This window comes from Lipotes vexillifer, unplaced genomic scaffold (assembly GCF_000442215.2).
Source record: "Lipotes vexillifer unplaced genomic scaffold, Lipotes_vexillifer_v1.1 scaffold95, whole genome shotgun sequence".
Taxonomy (NCBI): Eukaryota; Metazoa; Chordata; class Mammalia; order Artiodactyla; family Lipotidae; genus Lipotes; species Lipotes vexillifer.
The window spans coordinates 1,351,382-1,375,281 of NW_006791458.1; the positions used below are offsets into that span (position 1 = coordinate 1,351,382).

General features: G+C 42.3%; 1 protein-coding gene across 1 annotated transcript in view; it reads left to right on the top strand.

The window, feature by feature from the left end:
* Window positions 1-18,214, top strand: part of ATP10B (ATPase phospholipid transporting 10B (putative)) — a 127,310-nt gene extending 109,096 nt beyond the window's left edge. The window contains 4 exon segments of the mRNA XM_007464400.1: window positions 1,056-1,160; window positions 11,460-11,647; window positions 17,756-17,955; window positions 17,958-18,214. Of these exon segments, the coding sequence (XP_007464462.1) occupies window positions 1,056-1,160; window positions 11,460-11,647; window positions 17,756-17,955; window positions 17,958-18,214 (750 nt within the window).
* The last annotated feature ends 5,686 nt before the right edge of the window (window positions 18,215-23,900 follow it).

The following is a 23,900-nucleotide window of genomic DNA, read 5'->3' on the forward strand; positions in this document are numbered from 1 at the left end:
GGGGGGCGGGCGGGGCGTGTGCTCCAGTTTGCCATAGTCCCCACCATGCCCTTTTGTTTCACGCCTGGCCTTCTTCACTCATTTACCGCTTCTTACTTGAGCACTGAAGGTATTTGAATTTGCAATCCTTGGTTTCTATTTAGATTTGTCCTTCCAAGGTCAAGGCAGGAAGTTCTGATAATACATTCTATGAAATAAAAACAAGCATGCAGATGGTAAGAGATTCCAGCCCCATCTCAGTTTGGTTCCCCAGTTTAAAGAGTGAGAATTTATAGAGAATTTATATAGCATAGGATATCTGTATTCATCCTAGACAGGGAACTCAGGTGTGGGGTAATTGCTCCCAGGAAACCAGTGGTGTCTAGTCTCTGGCTCGTGTTCGTTTGCAAATAGCAACACGATGAGTGTTGAGGTGGACACTTTGTGCTTTCTTTGAATTTCCTGGTTTACAATACCCTCTCTGGTCAGGCCTCTGCTTGCCTTTCCTGCTTCACCTTTTGCCCTTACTATGTGCTCAACAGACCTATCATCTAGGACGATTTGGACTTTTCATCCTCAGTTGTGGCCTTTGCCTTTCCTCTCTCTTTTCAAGAGACTAACTCCTCTTATTACAGTCTCAGCTGATTCCTCTTCTCTACTCCCAGCGTTCCTTGTACTTGCTGCCATTATAGCATCTATACCCTAAAATTGTACCACATTTGCCCTGCCTAGTTGGTCTCTAAACTCCTTGAAAGTGGACACAGCAGTGTCTTTAGCAGTTGGCATCGTGCCTGGTAGGTACTCAGTAAATTCTTTCTTGACTCCTTCCGCAGTGTCCTGGAATACTCATCATGGCTCCCTTTGCAAATGCTTTTTAAAGAGTTTAGTCCTGTCAACTCACTCCTTCTCTTGTCTGTCCCTTGGGTCAGCTCCACATGATGGCAGCTGGATGCCTTCTCCCCACCCTGCCCCTCCCTTGACACCTGCCTTCACTGATGTTTTACAATCACTTGTCAAAGCCAAGGCCTTCAGTCCATGGGCACATCTGCCAGTGCCTGTTTGTTCCTCCTCTGCAGACCTACAAGGATTCTGATATCGACGTCTTTACCTTTGGGACACCCATCAATACCGTTTCCCTCGCCACAATCCTCCTGCACCAGGCAATGGAAATGAAGACCTGGGTAAGTGCCCCAGAGCCCTTATGGCCTAAGAATTGTGTTCCTGTTCATCAACCACCTTCAGATTTCTGAGCTGCTTTACCCCATATAATTGATCCACTGGATAAATACATACTGAACCCCTACCTGTGTTCCACTTGTACAGGGATAAAGAGGTAGAGAAGATAAAATTGCTGGCCTCAACTTTGTAACCATCTAGCCAGGATGAAAAAACTAATTCATAAAGAACAATGAGACAATTTGTTGCCAAAATGCAAATTTTTGATTTAAAAATTCAGGGTCTTTGTTTGAGAGACAAAGGAAAACATTAGACTGATCATACTTGAGGCCGTGTTAGGGAGATATGCTCCCCGCTTAACTTGGGGGTAAAAGATTAGAACACTGTCTCCATGTAAGCATATCTCAAGCACGTCCAACTGTCACATTTTAGTATCTAAAAAGGTAACACTATCTTTCTCATTAAATTCGACTAGTCAATGATAATTATAAAAACAAAGAGCTTAAAATTATATGCCAGGTACATATCTACATGTTTTAACGTATTATCTTACTTAACCTCCCAGAGCCCTTCGTGTTAGATGGTATTTGGAGCGTTTTCTTCTATTTTTTTTTCAGTTTTACTGAGATATGATTAACATACAGCACTGTATAAGTTTAATGACTTGACATACATATATAGTTGACACTTGAACAGTTTGGGGTGTAGGGGCGCCAACCCTCCACGCAGGGAAAAATCCACACATAACTTTACCGTTGGCCCTCCGTACCTGCAGTTCCACATCCATGGCTTCAATCGTGTAGTACTATAGTATGTATGTAGTGAAAAAAATCTGTGTGTAAGTGGACCCGTGCAGTTCAAACCTGTGTTGTTTAAGAGTCAACTGTATTGCAAAGTGATGAATGTTAACTAAACTTACTGTGGAAATCCTTTTGCAATATACGCATGTGTTAGGTGTGTTTTTTTTTTAATTCCCATTTTATAGCTATAGAAATGAATATAAAGAGGTTAAGAAACTTTCCCCAAGTAGTTCAAGACAGAAGCAAGTCTGAACCCTGGCCAGCTGACTCTTGACCGTTTAACCTCTGTGCTAATAGTGTGAGAAGGTAAGACTGACTGGTGCAGGGAGACCCCTTGACAGAAAGATCTGTCTTTGGCCAAGCTGAAATGGCTCTTTCTGAAAGCATTTGTATTAACCATTTCAAAGACTTCCCCAAGTAGGCTCAGTGTGTTCCCAGCATTCTGCAAGGGGACTTCCACCCCACGCCCTACTATCACAAGTTAGGCCAGGCCCTGACACTGGGCAGTGGCTGATAAGAGCCACCCAAGGGAGCTGCCAGATCACGGAGTTCCCATCTGGAAAACCCCTTTGCTCCAACTCATGCCAATGACGGATGGACCAAAATGATGAAAACGAAAAGGCCCAGCCAAGTTTAAGTACACAGGATAAATTTCTTTCAGAACCACCAGAAAAACCACTTAGAAGCTGTTAGGAAGGCAGACAAGAGTCATAACTTTAATACTGGGAACTGAGGCCAAGCTAAGGAAACATTTAGAACTCTTGAAAAATACAAAAATGTTGTCATTGAAATTAGGCTGGACACTGGCTGAAAGTAAACTACCAAATTGGAAGGTAGTATTGGGTACCCATCCAGAATGCCACACAAATATGAAAATGTAATCAAGCGGAATGGTAGCTAGAATAAATGGTTCCAGCAGCTACGTAATAGGAGTCAGAGTCACAGAAAAACAAGCAAAGAATAGTAGAGAAGCAGTATCTGAAGAGATCATCACTGAGAATGACGATTAATCAAAATAAACCTGGGTATATTGGCTGGTATATCATAGTAAAACTGTACAGTGTGAATGAAAGACAGACTGTGCACCAATTACTTGAAATTTAACAGCAGTTAAAAAAGTAGAAACCCAAAAAACAATGGAGTAATGATCTTCAAAGACCTGAGGCAAAATAACAAAGTTACACTACCACTTAAGACTAAGTGATAAATGACATTTTCAGATAAACTCTGCAAGGTCTACCACCCACAGACCCTCACTAAAGGAAGAAAGAAACATGCAAGAACATAAAAGCTAAAACTACAAGAAACACATAATGGCCAGGAAGGGCTGTTCGATAGGTAATCAATGTATGCTGAAGACTTCATTGTGAATAGGAAGAAAATAGAAATACACACTTAAATTGTTCCAGAAAAGTCAGCATTTAAAGTCAACATTTATTTAGTAGCTCCTAAAATTTAAGATTAAGCATAAAGGAGAGGAAAGAAATGAGAGGAATATAGGAAACTATCAATTCTCCAGGCTGTAGGGAGGATGAAAAGGTAAGAGCAAAGAAAATGATGGCAAAAATAAAAAATATGTTCAAAATAAAGCCAAATATACCAGTACTCATAATAAATGTAAATGGATTTAATTTGCCTGTTAAAAGCAAAAATTATCAGATTGGACTTTTTTCATCCAGTGAATATAAAGAGAAATGTAAAAACTTAACAATTCTAGTATGAGGTTTTTATAGAACTCTATCAGAAAGAGACATAGATCAAGCTTTGAATAAATTACCACATTTGACCTAATGTAGTTAGAGCTAATATATAAAATCCTGCTCTAGGGCTTCCCTGGTGGCGCAGTGGTTGAGAGTCCGCCTGCCGATGCAGGGGACACGGGTTCGTGCCCCGGTCTGGGAAGATCCCACATGCCGCAGGGCAACTAGGCCCATGAGCCACAACTACTGAGCCTGCGCGTCTGGAGCCTGCGCTCCGCAACAAGGGAGGCCACGATAGTGAGAGGCCCGTGCACCGCGATGAAGAGTGGCCCCCGCTTGCCACAACTAGAGAAAGCCCTTGCACAGAAACGAAGACCCAACACAGCCAAAAATAAATAAACAAATATGGGGTTTAAAGAGAAAAGAATATTATTAAAAATAAATAAACAAATATGGGGTTTAAAGAGAAAAGAATATTATTTAAAAAAACAAAAAAATCCTGCTCTACACAAATAGTCAACATGCATCTTTCACAGAAAGACACCTGGACCATATACCAAAACTTTAAAGAAAAAGACCAAATTCTAAATCACAAAGGACTCTGAAAGAATCATTATCGTAAAGAACGTATTTTCTGACAACAAGGCATTTAGATTAAAAACAACAAGTAATAAAAATATAGCTAAACAAGCCTAACATGACTGGATACTTCAAAAAGCACATCTAAATATGCAATTCATGAGGTCAAGAGTAAATCATGATGGAAATTATACTTATTGCTGCTGAACAACTATAAAAATAGTACATATGCAAACTTGCGGGATGCACCTAAAGCTCTTACTATGAAAAACAAAAAGATGAAAAAGAGGTAAGTTAAAAAATTCAACTCGAGGAAACTTAACTTAAAAGATGAGAGAAAAATCAAGGAAACAATAGGAAAGATCAGTAAGACCAAAACAGCTCTTCAAAACCCTAATGAAAACACATCTCTGACAAAACTGATCCAGGGGAAGACACAGAAAGAGAAGACCACAAAAATACTACTAGGAATGAAAAAGAAAGACTGCAATTATGAATATACAGTCATCTCTTAGTACCTGTCGGGGACTGGTTCTAGGACCTCCATGGATACCAAAACCCATGGATGCTCAAGTCCTTTAGATAAAATGGCATAGAACATTCAGCCCTTCACATCTACAGATGCAAAACTTGCATACACAAAAGTCCATGTAAATATTTTTCTGAACATTTAAAGCAAGTCAATGATTTCTTTAAATGGGGACTTCCCTGGTGGTGCAGTGGTTAAGAATCTGCCTGCCAATGCAGGGGACACGGGTTTGAGCCCTGGTCCGGGAAGATCCCACATGCCGCGGAGCAACTAAGCCCGTGCGCCACAACTACAGAGCCTGCGCTCTAGAGCCCATGAACTGCAACTACTGACCCCGCGTGCTGCAACTACTGAAGCCCACACACCTAGAGCCCGTGCTCCGCAACAAGAGAAGCCCGCCCACAGCAACGAAGACCCAATGCAGCCACATAAAAACAAATAAAGACTTGGCTCTTTTAAATTAATTTATTTTTGGCTGTGTTGAGTCTTCTGCTGTGTGCGGGCCTTCTCTAGTTGCGGCGAGCAGGGGCCACTCCTCACCACGGTGCGCGGGCCTCTCATTGCGGTGGCCTCTCCTGTTGCAGAGCACGGGCTCTAGGTGCACGGGCTTCAGTAGTTGTGGCACGTGGGCTCAGCAGCCATGGCTCACGGGCTTAGTTGCTCTGCGGCATGTGGTATCCTCCCAGACCAGGGCTCGAACCCGTGTCCCCTGCATTGGCAGGCAGATTCCCAACCACTGCATCACCAGGGAAGTCTCAAGACTTGACCTCTTAAAAATAATAATAAAAATAATTCCTTTAAATGTAAAATTTACCAAAACATAGTCAAAATCATTCAGCAAACATGAATAAACCAATCACTATTACAGAAATTGAATCGGTAACCCTGTTCCTAAAGACACCAAGCCAAAGGATTATAAAGGTCAGTTTGACCACACTTATAAGGGACAGATAATTCCTCTCTCATACCCATTGTTTCATGGGTTCAAAAAAACAGAAAATATACGCATTTCGATGTTCATGGCTAGAATAATTCTGATATGAAAATGAGCATGGATTGTTCAAGAAAACAAAATTACAGACCAATCTGTTCAATGAACATAAATGTAAAAAATTCTAAATAAAATTTTGCCACACTAACTCAGTAGCACGTTAAACATAATAAAGCCCAACCAAGGAACTTTCATATTCTGTTGGTAACCTATAAATTGATACCACCATTCTAGAGAGCAACTTGAAAATAGCTAGAGGAGTTTAAGTACTCACTATATGCTATAACACAATTCCACTTCTAAATATGCACCCTGGGCCATCCTTTTGCACATGTATATAGATAGACATGTACAAGAATGTTTGTTTCTTCACTGTTTTTAATAGCAAAACAAAGAAAATCGGAAACAGCTTAAATGTTCATTAACAGGAAAATAAATAAATAGTGGCATATTCATACACTAGAACAGTTAAAATGAATAAACTAGAATAGCATTTATCAACAAAAATAAAGGTCCAAAGCATAATTCAGAGGGATACCTATACATTATAAAATTAAAAAGCATCCATTAACATGGATACATAAACATGTATATATAAAATACACAGAAGAATGATGAACACTGAGTTTATTTTCAAGATTAACGAGAAGGCATTTGCAAGGGATACATGGGTGCTTGAATTGTATCTGTAAGGCTTAATCTTTTAATAAAATCTGAGGCAAATATGTGTAGAGGAAGAAAGAATAATTTTCCCTCTACCCTTCCAGGTTCTCAGCTTTAGACACTCCTATAATAAAAGACAAATTAATGAGAGAAAAACAAAAGTTTAATAAATGCTTCCTATACACACGGGAGAGGCCAGGAAACTGAGTAACTTTCTGAAATGGCCCTGGCCACCACCTTAAATACCATCTCTAGCTAAAGAAAAAAGAAGTTTTGAGGCTAGGGGAGGCCAGATATTGGAGTTGATAAAGATTTCCTAGAAATATAGAATTGTCCTTTTCTTCCGGGTACAGAGAGGGAGACACCCTTCCAAATGGAGATTTCCCTTACAACTGTAAATGTCTCTTATAAAAAGATAACTTCTTTTCAGTTTCCAGAGCTCCTCCTCTGTCTGCTGTTTCTTAAAAATAACCAGCTCAAGACAATCCTTATGCCAGAGACTTATTTTGGGGTGATATATTCTGCTCCCCTTTACATGGCATAAGGTTAAAATTGATAAAGCTGGATGTCAAGTATATGAGATTTGTTGACTATGCGCTTGAAATACTTCACAATAATTTAATTACTTTTTTTGAAACACCAGCACAAGATATTTCCCAAGAGGATCTCTGCTCTCTATGACCCTCTTAACCATCAGGTATCTTACTAACCTTTCAATATTGCCCTGTAAATAACCAGGCCTCAATGTGTAATATATTAAATGGGTAATGACCTGTTCCTTTCACTCACCATTCAGCACTATTAATCCTCCTAATGCATCTCTAGACCAGGTATCTTGGTAGTTACTGGTGATTTCTGTTGCTCTTGGGAAAGGAGTTAGTTAGCTACTAGAATCATTATGAAAAAAGTGTTTCCCTTTTTAAAGTGCTTGAAGCAGAGGGAGAATGTCTTTCTTCCCTGGGTAGAAATCTAACATGAATTTTAATAGCTGTGTCAGCTTTCACAGTCCCCACCAAAGTGATTTAAAAAGTTAGCTAACTGCTTTCTTTTTCAGGAACAGGCGCTAGGATGTTCAAACCACCTCTTCCACTGAAAACAAATTAATGTGTGTGTGTATGTATGTATGTATTTAATATATGTATACATATATAAACACATATATGTATACACACATTTTATACACACACACACACACACACACACACACACACACACACACAAGTATATATGTATACATATGCTAAAGGTATGAAAAAGATGACAGGATAAAGACCAAAGCCTCTGGGAAAGTGGGTTTGTAGAGAAGCAAGCTGAGCCAAAGCCTCTGTTTTCTTCAAAGCCTTTGCAACCCTGCCCAGAATGAACTTTTTGGCAGACTTCGTTGAGCGTGAAGTTCAGAAATTAAAAGCCAGGCTGCTGAAGTGGGAGTCTAATAAGAGATCACATTAAATTAGGACCCCAAAGGCTCTACCTTCAGAGTAAAGGTATACCCAAAAGTGGACCTACCTGCACTCCCCTCCCCAGCAGGAACTGTAGGGATTGTTCCCACTGTGCTGAAGAGAGCAGGGAGAATCAGTAAAAAGGACTTATCCTGGGAAATGGACTATGGGCCAGCCTCACACAGATTTGCAGCCCAGATTCTTTGTACCACCTGGGTGAGCCAAATTTTGACTTATGAATTCAGTTTAAAGTAACTGACAGTGCCCAAGAATATTACAAAATACACACACACCCTCTCCAGGGAAAGTTTTCCTAAGTCTCAAATTTTCCAAGGCCAGGAAGCATCACATATTCAAAAATAAGGAAGCTCATTATCATACTAAGTGAAGTAAGCCAGACAGAGAAAGACAAATATATGATATCACTTATATCATAATTTTTTTAAAGATACAAATGAACTTATTTACAAAACAGAAATAGACCCACAGACAGAAAACAAACTCATGGTTGCCAAAGTGGAAAGGGGTGGGGGAGGGGGAGGGATAAAGTGGGGAATAACATACACACACAACTGTATACAAAACAGATAACCAACAAGGACCTATAGGCAACTATACTCAATTTTGTAATAACCTGTAAGGGAAAAGAATCTGAAAAAGAATATATATATATATATATATATATATATATGTAACTGAATCACTGCAACTATACTTCAATTAAAATATACATAATAATAAACAGTAGACTTTAAGAAGATTTTTGCGCTATATAACAACAGATTGCATTAAGAAGTTTCAATAACTCTCAAATGAGTAAGAAAAATAAAATTTTCAAAAACACACGAAAAAATAAATAATGGGGCTTCCCTGGTGGCGCAGTGGTTGAGAGTCCGCCTGCCGATGCAGGGGATGCGGGGTCGTGCCCCGGTCCGGAAGGATCCCACATGCCGCGGAGCGGCTGGGCCCGTGAGCCATGGCCGCTGAGACTGCGCGTCCGGAGCCTGTGCTCTGCAACGGGAGAGGCCACAACGGTGAGAGGCCCGTGTACCACAAAAAATAATAATAATAATAATAACAAATAAGTAAATAAATAATGAAGCTCAAAATGAAACAAGAACTCAATGAGGATCACAAGCACAAACATCAGTAACAAATATCTCAGGTACTGGAATTATCAGCTAGAAATCATAGAAAAGGTTTGTTTGCTATGTTTAAAGAAGATTAAGCTTCAAAATATCTGCAAGAATTGGAAGACCATGCAAAGAAACCTAGAAGATGTGAAAAAAGACCAAATAAAACTCTTAGAAATTAAAAAATACAATAACTGTAATTTAAGTTTCAATGGCTGGATTAACAGCAGATTAGGCACAGCTGAGGGGAGAATTAGTGAACTGGTCAAATTACCCAGAATATAAAACAAAAGTAAAATAATGAAAATTATGGAACAGATATTGAGATATATAGAAGATATGGTGGTATCTTAAAAGATCTAACATACATTTTATTAGAGTCTCAGAAGGAAAGGAGGAGAAAATGAGACAGAGGCAATATTTGAAAAGATAGTGACTCGAGAATTTTGCAAAAGTAATGAAAGACATCAATCCACGAATTCAAGAAGATCAGCAAAACCCAAGCAAGATAAATTTTTTAAAAATCCACACTTATAAGAAAACTATAGAACACTGAGGACAAAATAAAAATCATAAAAGCAGCCACGTTATAAGAGATTTCCTTCTAAGGAATAACAGATAAAGAGTTGCTACCTTCTCAATAGCAACAACAGAAGCCAGAAGATAGTGAAATGCTATCTTAAATATACTAAAAGAAAATAACTTCCCAACAAGATCAAAAACAGCTTTGAAGAATGAGAATGAAGTAATGGATCAGAGGCTGCATCACCAGCAGACTTTCACGAAAGGATATTCTAAAGGATGTACAGCCATCCCTCAGTATCCACAGGGGATTTGTTCCAGGACCCAATGCAAATACCAAAATCTGTGGATGCTCAAGTCCCATAATCAGTTCTCCATACCTGTGGATTCAACCAACCACAGATCAGGTAATACGGTAGTATTTGTTGAGAAAAATCCACATGTAAGTGGACCCGCACAGTTCGAACCCATGCTGTTCAAAGGTCAACTCTATTTAAAGTATAAGGAAAGACACCCCAATGTTCATGGCAGCACTGTTTACAATAGCCAAGACATGGAAGCACCCTACACGTCCATCGACAGAGAAATGGATAAAGATGTGGTACGTATATACAATGGAATATTACTCGGCCATTAAAAAGAATGAAATAATGCCATATGCAACAACATGGATGGACCTGGAGAGTGTCATACTAAGTGAAGTAAGTCAGAGAAAGATGAATATCAATCATATGATATCACTTCTATGCAGAATCTTTAAAAATGACACAAATGAACTTATTTACAAAACAGAAACACTCACAGACTTAGAGAACAAACTTATGGTTACCAGGGGGAAAGGAGGGTGGGAGGGATAGATTGGGAGATTGGGATTGACATGTACACAGTACTATATCTAAAATAGATAACCAACAAGGACCTACTGTATATAGCCCAGGGAACTCTGCTCAATATTCTGTAGTAACCTAAATGGGAAAAGAACTTGAAAAAGAAGAGATACTTGTATACGTATAACTGAATCACTTTGCTATACACCTGAAACTAACACAACATTGTTAACCAACTACACTCTAATATAAAGTTTTTTAAAAAAGTATAAGGAAAGAAAGCTCAGATGGAAAGTCCAAAATGCAAGAGGGAATGAAGGCATAGAAAGTGTCAAGCATGTAAGTAAATCTTAATAAATACTGACCATATTAAACTGTAATAATGACTTATGTGATTTAAAAAGATGATAGAATTTAAATACACAGTAGCAATGAGATATGAGTCAGGAGGGAGGTAAACAAAGTTAATGTGTTCTAAAGTCAATGTATTCAGGAGGAGGGAAACACAGAAACTTTATACCACAGTAAGTTAAAACTGCTTATTAGCATTTATTGAGTAATCACTAAGGAATGGAAATGAAATATATAACTTTCAAACTAGTAGGCAGGGAAGTGAAATTACATGGAATCGTCAGTAAGTTTAAAAGAGGACAAGAACTGGAAGGAAGGCAGCATAAAACAGGCAGGGCAAAATGAGATCAGACTACAGAAGACTGCACTGCTTTGGAAATGAATAACTAACAGCCACATGTGGAAAAAATGAATTCATCACACAAACATAATACTGAGGAAAAAAGACAAAAGTCACATCAAATGTGATTAATTTTTAAAAACAGACTATTAAGGGAGAAACATAGGTAGTAAAACTAAAGAATATCATGAAAATTATCACCAAAGTCAAGGTGATTTAGGGGTTTCCGGCGTATGTGTGTTCACATTCTGGGTGGTAGCAACATAGGTGTTTACTTTATCATAAGCTATTAAATGGCACACTTTTGAAAATTGTTTATAGGTATGTGGCATTTCCAAAAAAAAGTTTAAAACAAGCTAAAGTAGCGTGACTGCATTCCCCCCTAATCTAAGCTATCCCTTCAACAGTGTTTACTCCTTTCCTTCCACAGACCATCATCCACGGGCTTGTTCTCGCAGGCAGCTTCCTGATGTACTTTGTGGTATCCCTAGTGTACAACGCCACCTGCGTCACCTGCAACAGTCCCATCAACCCCTACTGGGTGATGGAAGGCCAGCTCTCGGACCCCACTTTCTACCTCGTCTGCCTCCTCACACCGGTCGTGGCTCTTCTCCCAAGGTTTGAACAGGGGGTGCTATTTTCTTCCTAGAACTACCACTCTCCCCTCAATCAGCCATTTTCATAGCCCAAGAGTCAGGAGTTTGACTCCAGCTGGGATGCCTGAGGCTACTGTTTCAAAGATAGGGAGCTAGGACAGAAAGAATAATGAACTTGGAGGCAAATAGCACGGACTCTGGTCCCAGCTCAGCCACAGAGCAGCAAAGTCACCAAATCTGGCACAACCTCTGTTATAACATCTGTAAAATGAGAGTACTAATTCCTACCCTCCTGCCATACAAACTTCGTTGTGTAAAAAGAATCATTTTGAAAAGCTCTGTAGTCCTTTATTCCTTAGCCCAGGAGTCTCACTCTCAAATGCCTACAGGGACAGGTAAGCAACAGCAGCAGGTGAGGTACAGACAGACATTAGGAGAAGGAACTTCTAAGCTTCAGCCTATCACTGCCACAAGGAAAGATGAAGACTAGCATTTCAGAGCTTTAGATTTTTCCCAGAAATTCAAATTTTGCATGAAATAACCAACTTCTTAATACTCCTCAAATTTGTTAAAACACACACCCTGTATTTGCCAAATAAATCATTCATGCAGAGGGACTATTTCTAACATTTCCAGCCTCAGTCCTCTACATTCGCCTTTTCCCGAAAAACAACAACGCCTGGCGCGTCCTTAGAATTTCCTCTTGACACATGCTTTTCTATCTAGCTCCTCCATTTTTGCAAAAAATGCCTTTTGCAAAATCACCTAGAAATTAGGCAAAGCTGTGGTTGTAGTCCTACTTGCTCATGGAACAGCTTAAGTCCTATGAGGGACCAGAATGTGTCCTCCAGCCCACCACAAGTCACAGTGGGAGCTGAGTTCTCCCAACTCGGAGGCCAGTGTTCTGTCCTCCATCCCACGCTCTCTAGTCAGAGCATTCGGTGAACTTAATGATGCTGTACCCAGAGGCAAGACTCAGCCTCTCTCCATCCTTAGGATCTCGTCTGCTCTGAACATTGAAATTCAGCTACTTTATCATTATGAGCCACAGTCAAGAAGCCATTGCAACATTGTGTAGAACTTTCTCTAATCCAAAATTAGGCAGAGAGCCACTAGCATGCTTTGCTTCCTTTAATAAGTTTGGCAGCTTTGCTTAACCTAGTTTGGGCTCCATTTCTTCTTCGTAAGCCACCTCAGAACCCTGACATCTGATGCAGGGTTTAGAGGCTGAAGATACCAATACGACAAACACTACTGTGAACTCAGCAAACGGCTGAGTATGCACTGTGGACGCAGCCTCCCTGCTTGGCCCCTGCTTGGCCCCTACTGGCCTCTACAGCCTTATCCCCCTGCTCCCAAAGCTCAAACTTTGGGCTCCACATCACCAAGCTTCCTGGACTTCCCTAAAGGCTCCCTGCCCTCGCCCCTTCCTGCCTGTGTTCATGCTGTCCCTTCTACTCAAAATGCCCTTCGTTACCAGACCGCCTCACCCTTTGACATTTCAGGCATGAGCAATTCCAGAAGCCTTGCATGACCTCACCTACCTCCCTCAGGCTGAAACAGATCCCCCTCGCTCCTGTGTTCCCATGACCTGGGTCTATCTGTCACTACTACCTTTAGCCCACATCATCTGTTTTATCTGTTTGTCTTGGTCTGACCATTAACTCCGGGAAGGAAGGTGTCACCTTATCATTATATAACCCACAGCTAGCAGAGTTCTTGTCATGTAAGCTGCCCTCAGAGATAAATGAGAAAAAGATGCTAAAGAAACAGAAAGATGAATAAAACAGAACTCTTGCTCTCAAGAAGTCTACAACCCAGTGGACAATACAGACAGACGTTTGATAGTAATACAGGTGAAAGTAACTAGTATTAAAAGAGGGCCCTGCGACTGAAGAGTGGGAAGCAATTAAGCACAAGCCTCAGAGCACATTATTTCCCACCCACCCACCCACCCACCCCCTTTCTCAGCCCAACCCCTTGGGAGACGGAGCCTGGGAGAGACCATGAAGGTCCTGCCCTCATTGGAAAAGGGCATCAAATATGTGGGTTAAATATTTTTGTCCACACTTTTGGGGTTAAACATGGTTATGATCACCTCTGACCAAGGACTGACCTCCTCTGTTCTGTGTCTTATCTGGGCTATGGAAAGGGCAAATCATCAGCCGAGGATTCTTGTGCTACCCTTGGTTAGAAGACACATTTGGAGCCAGAGGCTACCAGCTTGATGAGGGTTGTTGAAAAGTATGAACGTTCTTGGAAAAGACAAACACTCAACATTACAGCTTGTTAAACAAGTGAGGGACAACTTAGGGAAAAGTAGGCAAATATTTTCTTGCCAGTTACCATAGTGCGCAAGTTAAATCTCTGCCTATTCTATATTATCATCATAAACTTGAATTACTGTTCAATTCTGTTGCCTAAGAAAGGCAAAGAGATTTCCTTTGACAGAGAAAGCATTATTTTAATAGCTCCAAGGACTGCTGACTTGTAACCTTAGAACAATTTTTGTTACAGAAATCTACACGATAGAATGTTTGCTATAGAAAACTCTATTTGTTCACTTAAAGATGTAAGCTGTACTTATAATAAGATTGATTTCACTCACCAAGCTTGTGATAATTAGCCACTAACCGTGACCTCACTTATCTCGGTCTAATTACTTCAACCGGTATAAAGGAACTATATGGATTCTCTTAAACTGAGACAAAGTAAGTTTCTTTTGTTTTATCTCTTAAATAACTAACACACAAACTTTAAAACACAAGGCAGCATCGAAATTCGCTACAATAGAGCCCCTTGGACACTCTTCATTTAGCTTCGGTAGCACAGAACTCTCTTGGTTTTTCTCCTACTTCTTTGTTTCTTTTGCTGGTTCATGTCTTTGACATGGTGTACTGTCAAGCCTTTACCCTAGGTTCTTTTGTCTTCTCACTTTAATTCTGTCCATAAACATAGCAACCACTATTGTGAAGTTAAATATCATTTTCCACAAATGAATCTCTAATATAAACTCTCTAATATAAACTCTCTAATATAAACTCCAGTATAAACTCCGTCTCCGGAATCCCAGATACTTCTTTCTAAGCTACCCATGCCTCAGCAGCACTGGGCCTGCTACATCTGAGGAAAGTGGGAGACATCTGTAATTTAATTCGCTATCTACTTTCTGTCACCACCACCACCATCCCAGAAACCTGGCTCTCTTCCCGAGTTCCTTTCATCCACTGTGACCACTTAGGATCAAGGCAGGCCCCTGAGACTTATCCTTGATACCACCCACCACATGCCCCTCTCTCGCCCATCACCAAGACCCGACAATTTTATCTGCTAACCTATTTCTCAGTAGGTATTTCCATCTGCTATTTATTTCCATTTCTACAGCCACCACCATGGATAGGTTATAAGACTTTCATTCCGAATTACTTCAGTAGGTCTCCTACTGGGTTTTACTCTAATCCATTATCATTGTGTCAAAGGGTAATCGTGTCATGTTCGTAACTTTCCAAGGCCTTCCCAAGGCCTTTACAATAATGCACAAAACCCAAAACATTCCCCATGGTCCTTGCCTGCTCTGACCCTGCCAACCCCTCTGTGTCCTAGTCCCTCACTCTTGCCCTCGCTCTCCACACTGCAGCCACTGAGCCCAGGATTTGCTTCTCACCCCCTCTTTGCCTGGCTTCCTCCTATGCATCCCTCAGTCCTCACCTTTAATGTTTCCTCCTCCAGGAAGGTTTCTTGCACCAGATCCCGTGTTTGACACTCTCGCTGCTCCTGCGGCTTCTAACTCTGTTCCTGTGCTTTCTGACAGCAAGATTCCTGTCAGTCTGGTTCCCAGCTTAATAATCCCTTGGGGCTTGGCCCATTGTAGGAACTTGCCAGGTATTTGTTCACTAAATGGACAGAGAGGGAAATTGGTAGCTTGGGGGAATGTTTAAACTGAGAAAACTACAGTTTCCCGCAAGAAGTTGAGTCTTTCCTGAAACACATATGTAATGGCCACCTGCACTGCTGCCCTGGGTGAGATGAAAAAGAATGGGGAGAAGTTTCTGATTCCGTAAGATCTACTGTGGTCTTCAGAAACCCCTGCTCACTTTAGATCATCCTGAATCTTTTAGACATAACAGAAGGATGGGAGCCTCTCTGCGTATAAGGCTTTAGAAATAAAAACCATTTAAGGATTATTTTTGGAAAAGACCTTAGATGTCCTCTGGCCCAACTGGATTACGTTTTAGATAAACTGACACCCAGAGAGGGGGTATGAGCTGCCCAGCATCACAAGATGGTATATGCTTCTCCACAGATCACATAGTTTTAGTTACCTTCTTACCTAAACTTGGAACAGGAAAATATTCTAGGCACATATAGAGACCCCCCCGATTCCAGAGTCCACTACAGGCTACAGGAAGCTTGGCAGGGGAAAGGAACCTTGAGTTAACCATCAAGGAGATCTATCAACTTCTCGGGAGACCTTAGGAAACCCATCTCATCACTTGGGACCTCAGTATCTTCATCTGGAAAATAGTGATAATACACTGATGCTGTGAAGCTAGCATAGCCTGTGGATTCAAGAAAAGAACGTATTGGGAAACTACCTTAAAATTATTAAGTTCCACAAAGAGCTGACATTCCAAAGCAAGTAAATTTGCCTAAATTAGAACAGCTCAGAAATAGAATGGACTGCCTCGTGCATGGTAGATGAGAGAAAAGCCTCAGAATCCACAGCACTTGGTCTTCACCATAGCTTGACCACTGTGTGGCTCTGGACAAACCATTCAATCTCTCGGTGCCTCAGTTTCCATGTCTGTACATAGCGGGAAACAAAAGTACCAACCACGTGGGATTTGGAGGAGAATAATATGCGTTAATAACATGAAAAGCACTTAGAATAGTCCTGGTACCTAACAAATGTTAGCTGTTATATTTTGTTGTTGAACTGCCCAGTACCAGAGGCGTACAGGCATAGATTTGATCCATCAGTCAAGAGAGTGGCAAAGATGACCTTTCCCGAATAAATGCTGGAGAGCGTGTGGCGAAAAGGGAACCCTCTTGCACTGCTGGTGGGAATGTAAATCGATACAGCCACTATGGAGAACAGTATGGAGGTTCCTTAAAAAAGTAAAAATAGAACTACCATACGACCCAGCAATCTCACAACTGGGCATATACCCAGAGAAAACCATAATTCAAAAAGAGTCATGTACCACAATGTTCACTGCAGCTCTATTTACAATAGCCAGGACATGGAAGCAACCTAAGTGTCCATCGACTGATGAATGGATAAAGAAGATGTGGCACATATATACAATGGAATATCACTGAGCCATAAAAAGAAATGAAATTGAGTTATTTGTAGTGAGGTGGATGGACCTAGAGACTGCCATACAGAGTGAAGTAAGTCAGAAAGAGAAAAACAAATACCGTATGCTAACACATACATACGGAATCTAAAAAAAAAAAAAAAAGGTTCTGAAGAACCTAGGGGCAGGACAGGAATAAAGATGCAGATGTAGAGAATGGACGTGAGGACACGGGGAGGGGGAAGGGTAAGCTGGGACGAAGTGAGAGAGTGGCATGGACATGTATACACTACCAAATGTAAAATAGCTAGCTAGTGGGACACTGCCACATAGCACAGGGAGATCAGTCGGTGCTTTGTGACCACCTAGAGGGGTGGGATAGGAGGGTTGGAGGGAGACTCAAGAGGGAGGAGTTATGGGGATATATGTATATGTATAGCTGATTCACTTTGTCATACAGCAGAAAGTAACACACCATTGTAAGGCAAATATACTCCAATAAAGATGTTAAAAATAAATAAATGAAAAATTTTTAAAAAAACTTTTTAAGTGCCATCATTATGAACTAAGAGGTGGTACAAGCATTTATGAGAAGGAAGTTCAATCAAAAAAGGCAGTCATTAAAATCATGTCATTAAAATCATGCAGTCATTAAAGGCCAATACATAGTAACCTTTTCTTTATAATAACTAACATTAAATTACCATTGTTTGGAAAAAAAAAAAAAAAAAAAGATGATCTTTCCCTGGGCATGAATTGGATTCTAAGGACCCTTTCAATGCTGAAATTCAGAAGTCAGAAAATATCTTTATTCTATTATTTCCCACCAGGTACTTTCTCCTGGCTCTACAAGGGACATATGGGAAGTCTCTGATCTTAAAAGCTCAGAAAATTGACAAACTCCCCATGGACAAAAGAGAGCTGGAAATCCAGAGTTGGAGAAGCCGACAGAGGACTGCCACCGTCCCTGGAGAGGCCCAGCCCACCCACCATCCAGGGCCACCTGCCCCAGAACCGAGCTACAGAGCCAGCACCCAAAGAGCTCGAGCCCTGTGGAGTGCAAGTACAAAGAGGACTGGGTGCTGCCCGGAGAGAGATCCAGTGGAGACCACATAAGGGATGACCCATGCTCATGGGACTCCTGGGCTAAATTCTCATCTGGGGAGCACCTTCTCCTGGAGCCTAGTAGGATGATGGCGTCCGGAGCCTACTCAAGTGGACAGACTAACTCGAACCGGCCCTTCAGCCAGGGCAGCCATCGCCGATCCCAGAGTTCAGTGACCATATGAGGGGCCTGCAGAGATCTGCACAAACTCCGAGGAGGCCGCCTAATCACTGGCTTAATTAACCACGACTCTTCCTCTTCATGAAGGGAAGAATGTGCCCGTCTTATCCTCTTCTCCCCACCAGGCTTGACTTCCTTAGAGGAAGTGCTGGCCCCAAGGGGTCTTGACAAAAAAGGACTGGAAACCAGTCGACCTCTAGTTTTCTCCTGCTGCCAGGCAGCACTTCTTGCAAAAGGTTTTTTATAAGGAGGCTATATTTCTATTGCATTGAGTGTTTTTCATTTTTTAACCCAGAGACATTCTTTGACCCTCTAGATAAGTACAGCCTACAACCCAATGCAACTGGGCCATCAGTTTCCCAGATGCCAAGAAGTGTAGCGAGCCAGCCAATCTCTCAAGATCTGGAAGTTTCTGGGCTTGTCAAACCATCACCTCACCCCTCGGTGTCAAGAGTTCAAGTCTCAGAACAGTCTCATACACACAAGTGCCTCATCTCAAGTGTACTGCAGGGATGGTCATGTCGGGGTTAACATCCCTTCCAGAGTTGGGTCTGCTCTAAACCAAAGAAAATCACACCTAAAGACTAAAATCAGATTTGTGTGTGTGTGTGTGTTTTGGTTTTTTTTTTTTTTGCGGTATGCGGGCCTCTCACCGTTGTGGCCTCTCCCGTTGCGGAGCACAGGCTCCGGACGCGCAGGCTCAGCGGCCATGGCTCACAGGCCCAGCCGCTCCGCGGCATGTGGGATCCTGCCGGACCGGGGCACGAACCCGTGTCTCCTGCATCGGCAGGTGGACCCTCAACCACTGCGCCACCAGGGAAGCCCTAAAATCACTTTTGAACTCAGAGCCACAGACACTTCTGAGGGTCATAAGGCCGCAGCTAGTTTAAGAGGCAGAAAGAACATAAGCACGTGAAAGCGAATGGACATAAGCACGTGAAGCAGAAACTCCACGCTTCAGCTAATAGGCTACATGTCCCACAGTCTGCGGAATCTACCAAGAGGGCATGGGCAGCACTCTTCAAGATATTTACTTTATTTATTTTTAAATAAAAGTACAAATATGCCCCACTTTTCAAAAGTTTGCCTTAAGCCATTTCACTTTTACCAAAGATCTATATTGGTACCCGTTGCTGCTAACCGAAAGAAATCCAAAGAGTTGCATTTCTTTCTGCTTTTACCCCCCAAAAAAGGTGAAAAGTGAAAATGGCATTCAGCATTTATTTCGCAGCCAGCGGTTATAGAGCACTGAGCATTGAGTGGCACTGGCACCACCCAACTCCTTCCCCAGGAGCTACACTCAGCATCTCAGAATCAAACCGCCATAGCTTTGAACTGTGTCTAAGCAGCTGTGCTTTAGCTGGATTTATCCAGATATTTTGTGCATCCATTAGCAAGATGTGTCCTAAGGTAATTGCTTCTTTGTTTACGCCATTTCAGCTTACAAAAATTTTCATACTAACGCTCTACTTTCAGATAGCAGGGGAAGCCTGTACCCATTCCTCGTTCAACTCTCAGAAAAGGAAAACTCTAAGATCAGACCTTTACACAGCTGCACCCAGAATAGACAACCCGTAAGACAGAGCAACTCTGAGCCCAAACAACAACATCCGAAAGAGTAGGACCAGTGTCAAACCCCATTTATTAAGCTTATCCCAGAATATCACAGGCTTCAGCTGAATTAGGGAGAGCCAGAGGAAGTCTCACTTCACAGGGAAAAGAAGGATTACATAGACTTCTTATCCCTAGAGGTCATAAATGCCAAAAATGCAAAAGAGCTCAAAACAGTGTTGGAATAAAAGAATGGATGATAGGATTCTAATACACTGTCAAGAGAAGTGAGGTCTACCATGGGCAAGGATATCCTGTCCCTAGTCTTTTAAGGTGAGCCAGGGAGGACTACTGAACCCTCCCGCCTTAAGGTGGTGCCCATATATGTCAGGCAAAAGGTACAAGGGTGGGAACAAGTGTGGCAAGTTACAGCCACCCCATGAACTGACTTATCACTTGAGTAACTTCTCAGCAGAAGTACCCAAAAAGAGCTCAACAATCAAGCTGGCACATTGCAGACTGAGCTGGTCCTCTGACCACCCTGCTGGCAAACCTTAACCGGAAGGGCCATTTGGGACATGGCCCAAATATACTGGATCTCTTTCACTGACTTTGCCACGTAATGATGCCAGCACTGACTGACCAGCTGGTGGGTCTTCAGGGGAATCCTTCATGAGGATTGCTAGAGGAGGAGCAGGTAAACACATCAGGCAAAGCAGTAATCAAATAAAATTGTCCCAAATGAGGGGATTGAGCCAAAGCTTGGATCTCAGGGTCCTTCCTTTCCCCCGTATGATTCCTGCTCACTCCTGAAAGCCAGATGAGACAGGTAGGATGTTTCAGAAAAGAACAGAGTAGTGGGAAGAACACTGGCCTCAGGAGATGGGGGTGGCAGTCTTTTCTCTGCCCCATATTCTCTAGGAGCTAGGAGCACTGACGTAGCATGCTTCACCTGCAAATTAGGTTAGAACTGCCCTACCTCCCAGGCTTGGCATAAAGATCAAGTCAAAATTACACGGGGTTGTTAAAACCCTTTGAAAGCTGTTAACGCCCTTGATAATAACACAGGGATTTTTATTCCAGAGCTAAGAGGAAGCGAGGTCATGGGAAGTTGAGAAACTATCGGACCCCTGTACCTAAATACCAAAGCACACCCAACATTCTCGTGCTGCTCTCTTTCTTGCATGACCAACCATCCCAGTTTGCCTGAGCTTTCCCCAGTTTTAGCACTGAAAGCCCCACATCCTGGGAGACTCCTTTGTCCTGGGCCAACCAGGCCAACCGGTCACCTACTCTTGCCCTTTTTTGTTAAAGCAAACCAACAGTGACCATCCAAGTACCATCTTAGGGGAAAGGGTTATAACAACTATTTCTCTGCAGTGTAATGCTAATGACTGTACTTAATACATTTTCATACGTTCATGACGTTTTACAGATTGACTGGAAATGTACTGTCCTTTATTAGAAGGAAAAAATAAACATGGTTTTCCATTGTTGCCTGCAGTCTCAGTACTACTGTCCATCCATCCTTCTTTACATTCACTCATTTATTCATCTATTCATCCACACGTCCATCCATTTATCTATCCAATAAACTTCTGTTAAGCCCCTGCTAGGTGCCTGACAATGTGCTTGGGGCTGTGAGGGACTCAATCTCTTTCTAAAGAAGCCCATAGCCTTGTTGGACATAGGATATCAGGAACATAATCGATCCAACAAAGAGTGTGACAAAAACCTAAGTGGCTGTAAGAATGAGAAGCAGCACACAGTCTCCTCTCTCTGAAACTCCAACCTGGATAATCCCCTCTTCCTGGAAACCAGACACCAACCTCAAACTCATATTGATTACATGCCTCTTTTCATCCACTCATTCAGCAAATACCAAGTGAGTGCCTGCTGTGCACGGCACCGTGGTGGGCAGCAAGGATAAAAGCCCAGCTCCTGCCCTCAAGGGACTTGAAATCTAGAAGGGGAGACAGACAACATTCAAGGAAATCAATAAATGTGATGATCAGACACAATGAAAGGAAGCAAAAATGGAGAGGAAGGGAGCGGGGAGATTCAGAGAAGACCTCTCCAAGGAGAAGACGTTTCAGCTGAGACCGCAACCGTGAAAACAAGACAGCAGGGAAGGACAGTTCCAAACGTAGAGAATTAAGTATGAAAGCCCTGAAAGAGGAAGAGTTTGGTATATTTAAAAGAAGAAGGAGGAGGGGGAGAAGGAGGAGGAAGAAAGAAGGAACAAGGAAGAAAGAAGAATAAGAAGAAAGGAGGTCAGTGGGACTAGAATGCAATAAGCAAGAGGCAGTGCCCCATGATGATGTTAGTAGTAATTGTATTTGCTCCACGTGGGCTGATCTAAGTTCCCATTATTATGTAAACCTCACCGCAACCCTTCAAGGTAGGCACAGCAGTCCCCCTTATTCTAGGAGATTATGCACCAAGACCCCCAGTAAATACCTGAAACCACAGATGGCACCAAACCCTATATACACTATGTTTCTTCCTATACATACATACCTATGATAAAATTTATAAATTAGGCACAGTAAGAGAATATCCAAATTGCTGGCATCACTACTGTTGTGTCTGGGGGCTATTATTAAGTGAAGTAAGGGTGACTTGGACAGAAGACAAGACCCTCTGTCAGTTGGTCCCTACCTGCCCCAGGACTGCAATACCAGGACTGTCGATCTGATAACTGAGACTAGAGCACTACTAACTGAGTAATGGGGTCGCATATACTGCTCGGATATGCTGGAGAAAGGGATGATTCATGTCCCAGGTGGGAAGGCACAAGATTTCATCAAACTACTCACAAAATCATGCAATTTAAAACTTACAAATTCTTTCTAGAATTTTCCACTTGGTATTTTGGGGCCATGGTTGACCACAGGTAACTGAAACTGTAGAAAACAAAATCATGGATAAGGAGAGACTACTGTACTATTATTCTCCCCTATTTCAGTCAGCTTCAACAACATAACAAACCACCCCCAAAATAATTCATGTACTCACAATGCTGTGAGTGGGCAATTTGGGCTGGATGGCTGGGATCTCCTTCCACGTGGCCTCACATCCTCAGTGGCATCAGCCGGGCTTGTCACATGGCAGCAATGTCCTGAAAGAACAGAAGTTGCAAAGCCTCTTGACACCTAGGCTCAGAACTCACACATTATTGCCACCACATTCCTATGGAAGTCACAAGGCCAGCTCAGTTTCAGGGGGGTGGGAAAGTATACTCCACCTTTAGTGGGGGAAGCTGCAAAGAAATCTGAGATCCTATGTAATCTACCCCATCCCATTCACAGAGGGAGAAACTGAGGCAGAGAAATGTTCCATAAACATGGCACAGTAACACAATTAACAATTGGGGAGACGCCATTCCAATCCCAGGAGTCTGAAACCAGAGCCCATACTCTTAGCCACAGAGCTCCACAACTGTGATATGGCACTGGAGGGGCAGGTAGGGACCAAGTGACAGAGGGTCTTGTCTTCTGGACATTCTCTTGAGAGACAAAGTAGTGCGGTCCTTAGCAAGCCTGGACTCCATCCCCGCTCTGTCACAGACTGGCAATGTGACCTGGGGAGAGACCACACCATGTTCAGCGGGGTTGTTCACCCACACAGAAGCTTCAGTAAGTAAGAAAGATACCAGCACCTAAGGGGAATTTGTGCCTGCATGGCCCTAAAATAGCTCCCCTGAGCTGATCACCCAGCCAGAACCCTCCATTCTACACAGAGAGCCCCCAGAAGAAATCAATCACATAGGAGTGAATTCTTCCAGGTAACCAGCAAACAGGTCCCCAAGGCATCTGGGACCCGGGGAGGGATGAAGGAAGTGGGACTGTGATCAGGGGCAGCCCCCCGAGCAGGCAGGCCTTGTGAGGGCACTAGGAGAAGAGAGCACCCAGCCCGGACTTCAGGCTGCCAGCAGTGAGGATTCGGGCATTTTCAGATGGGAGCCAGATTGAGAGCCTTTTTGTTCCAAGGTGTGCTGGTGCCACCTAGCATCTAGCATCGGAGGAGCTGCCACACCTGAGGATTCCTCCTGCAGCTGGAGCAGGAAGGACAAGGCGCAGGGGAAGCCGAGCCAGGAGGTGGAGGCCAAGGTTCAACTCTGGCCCTCCCCACAGGTT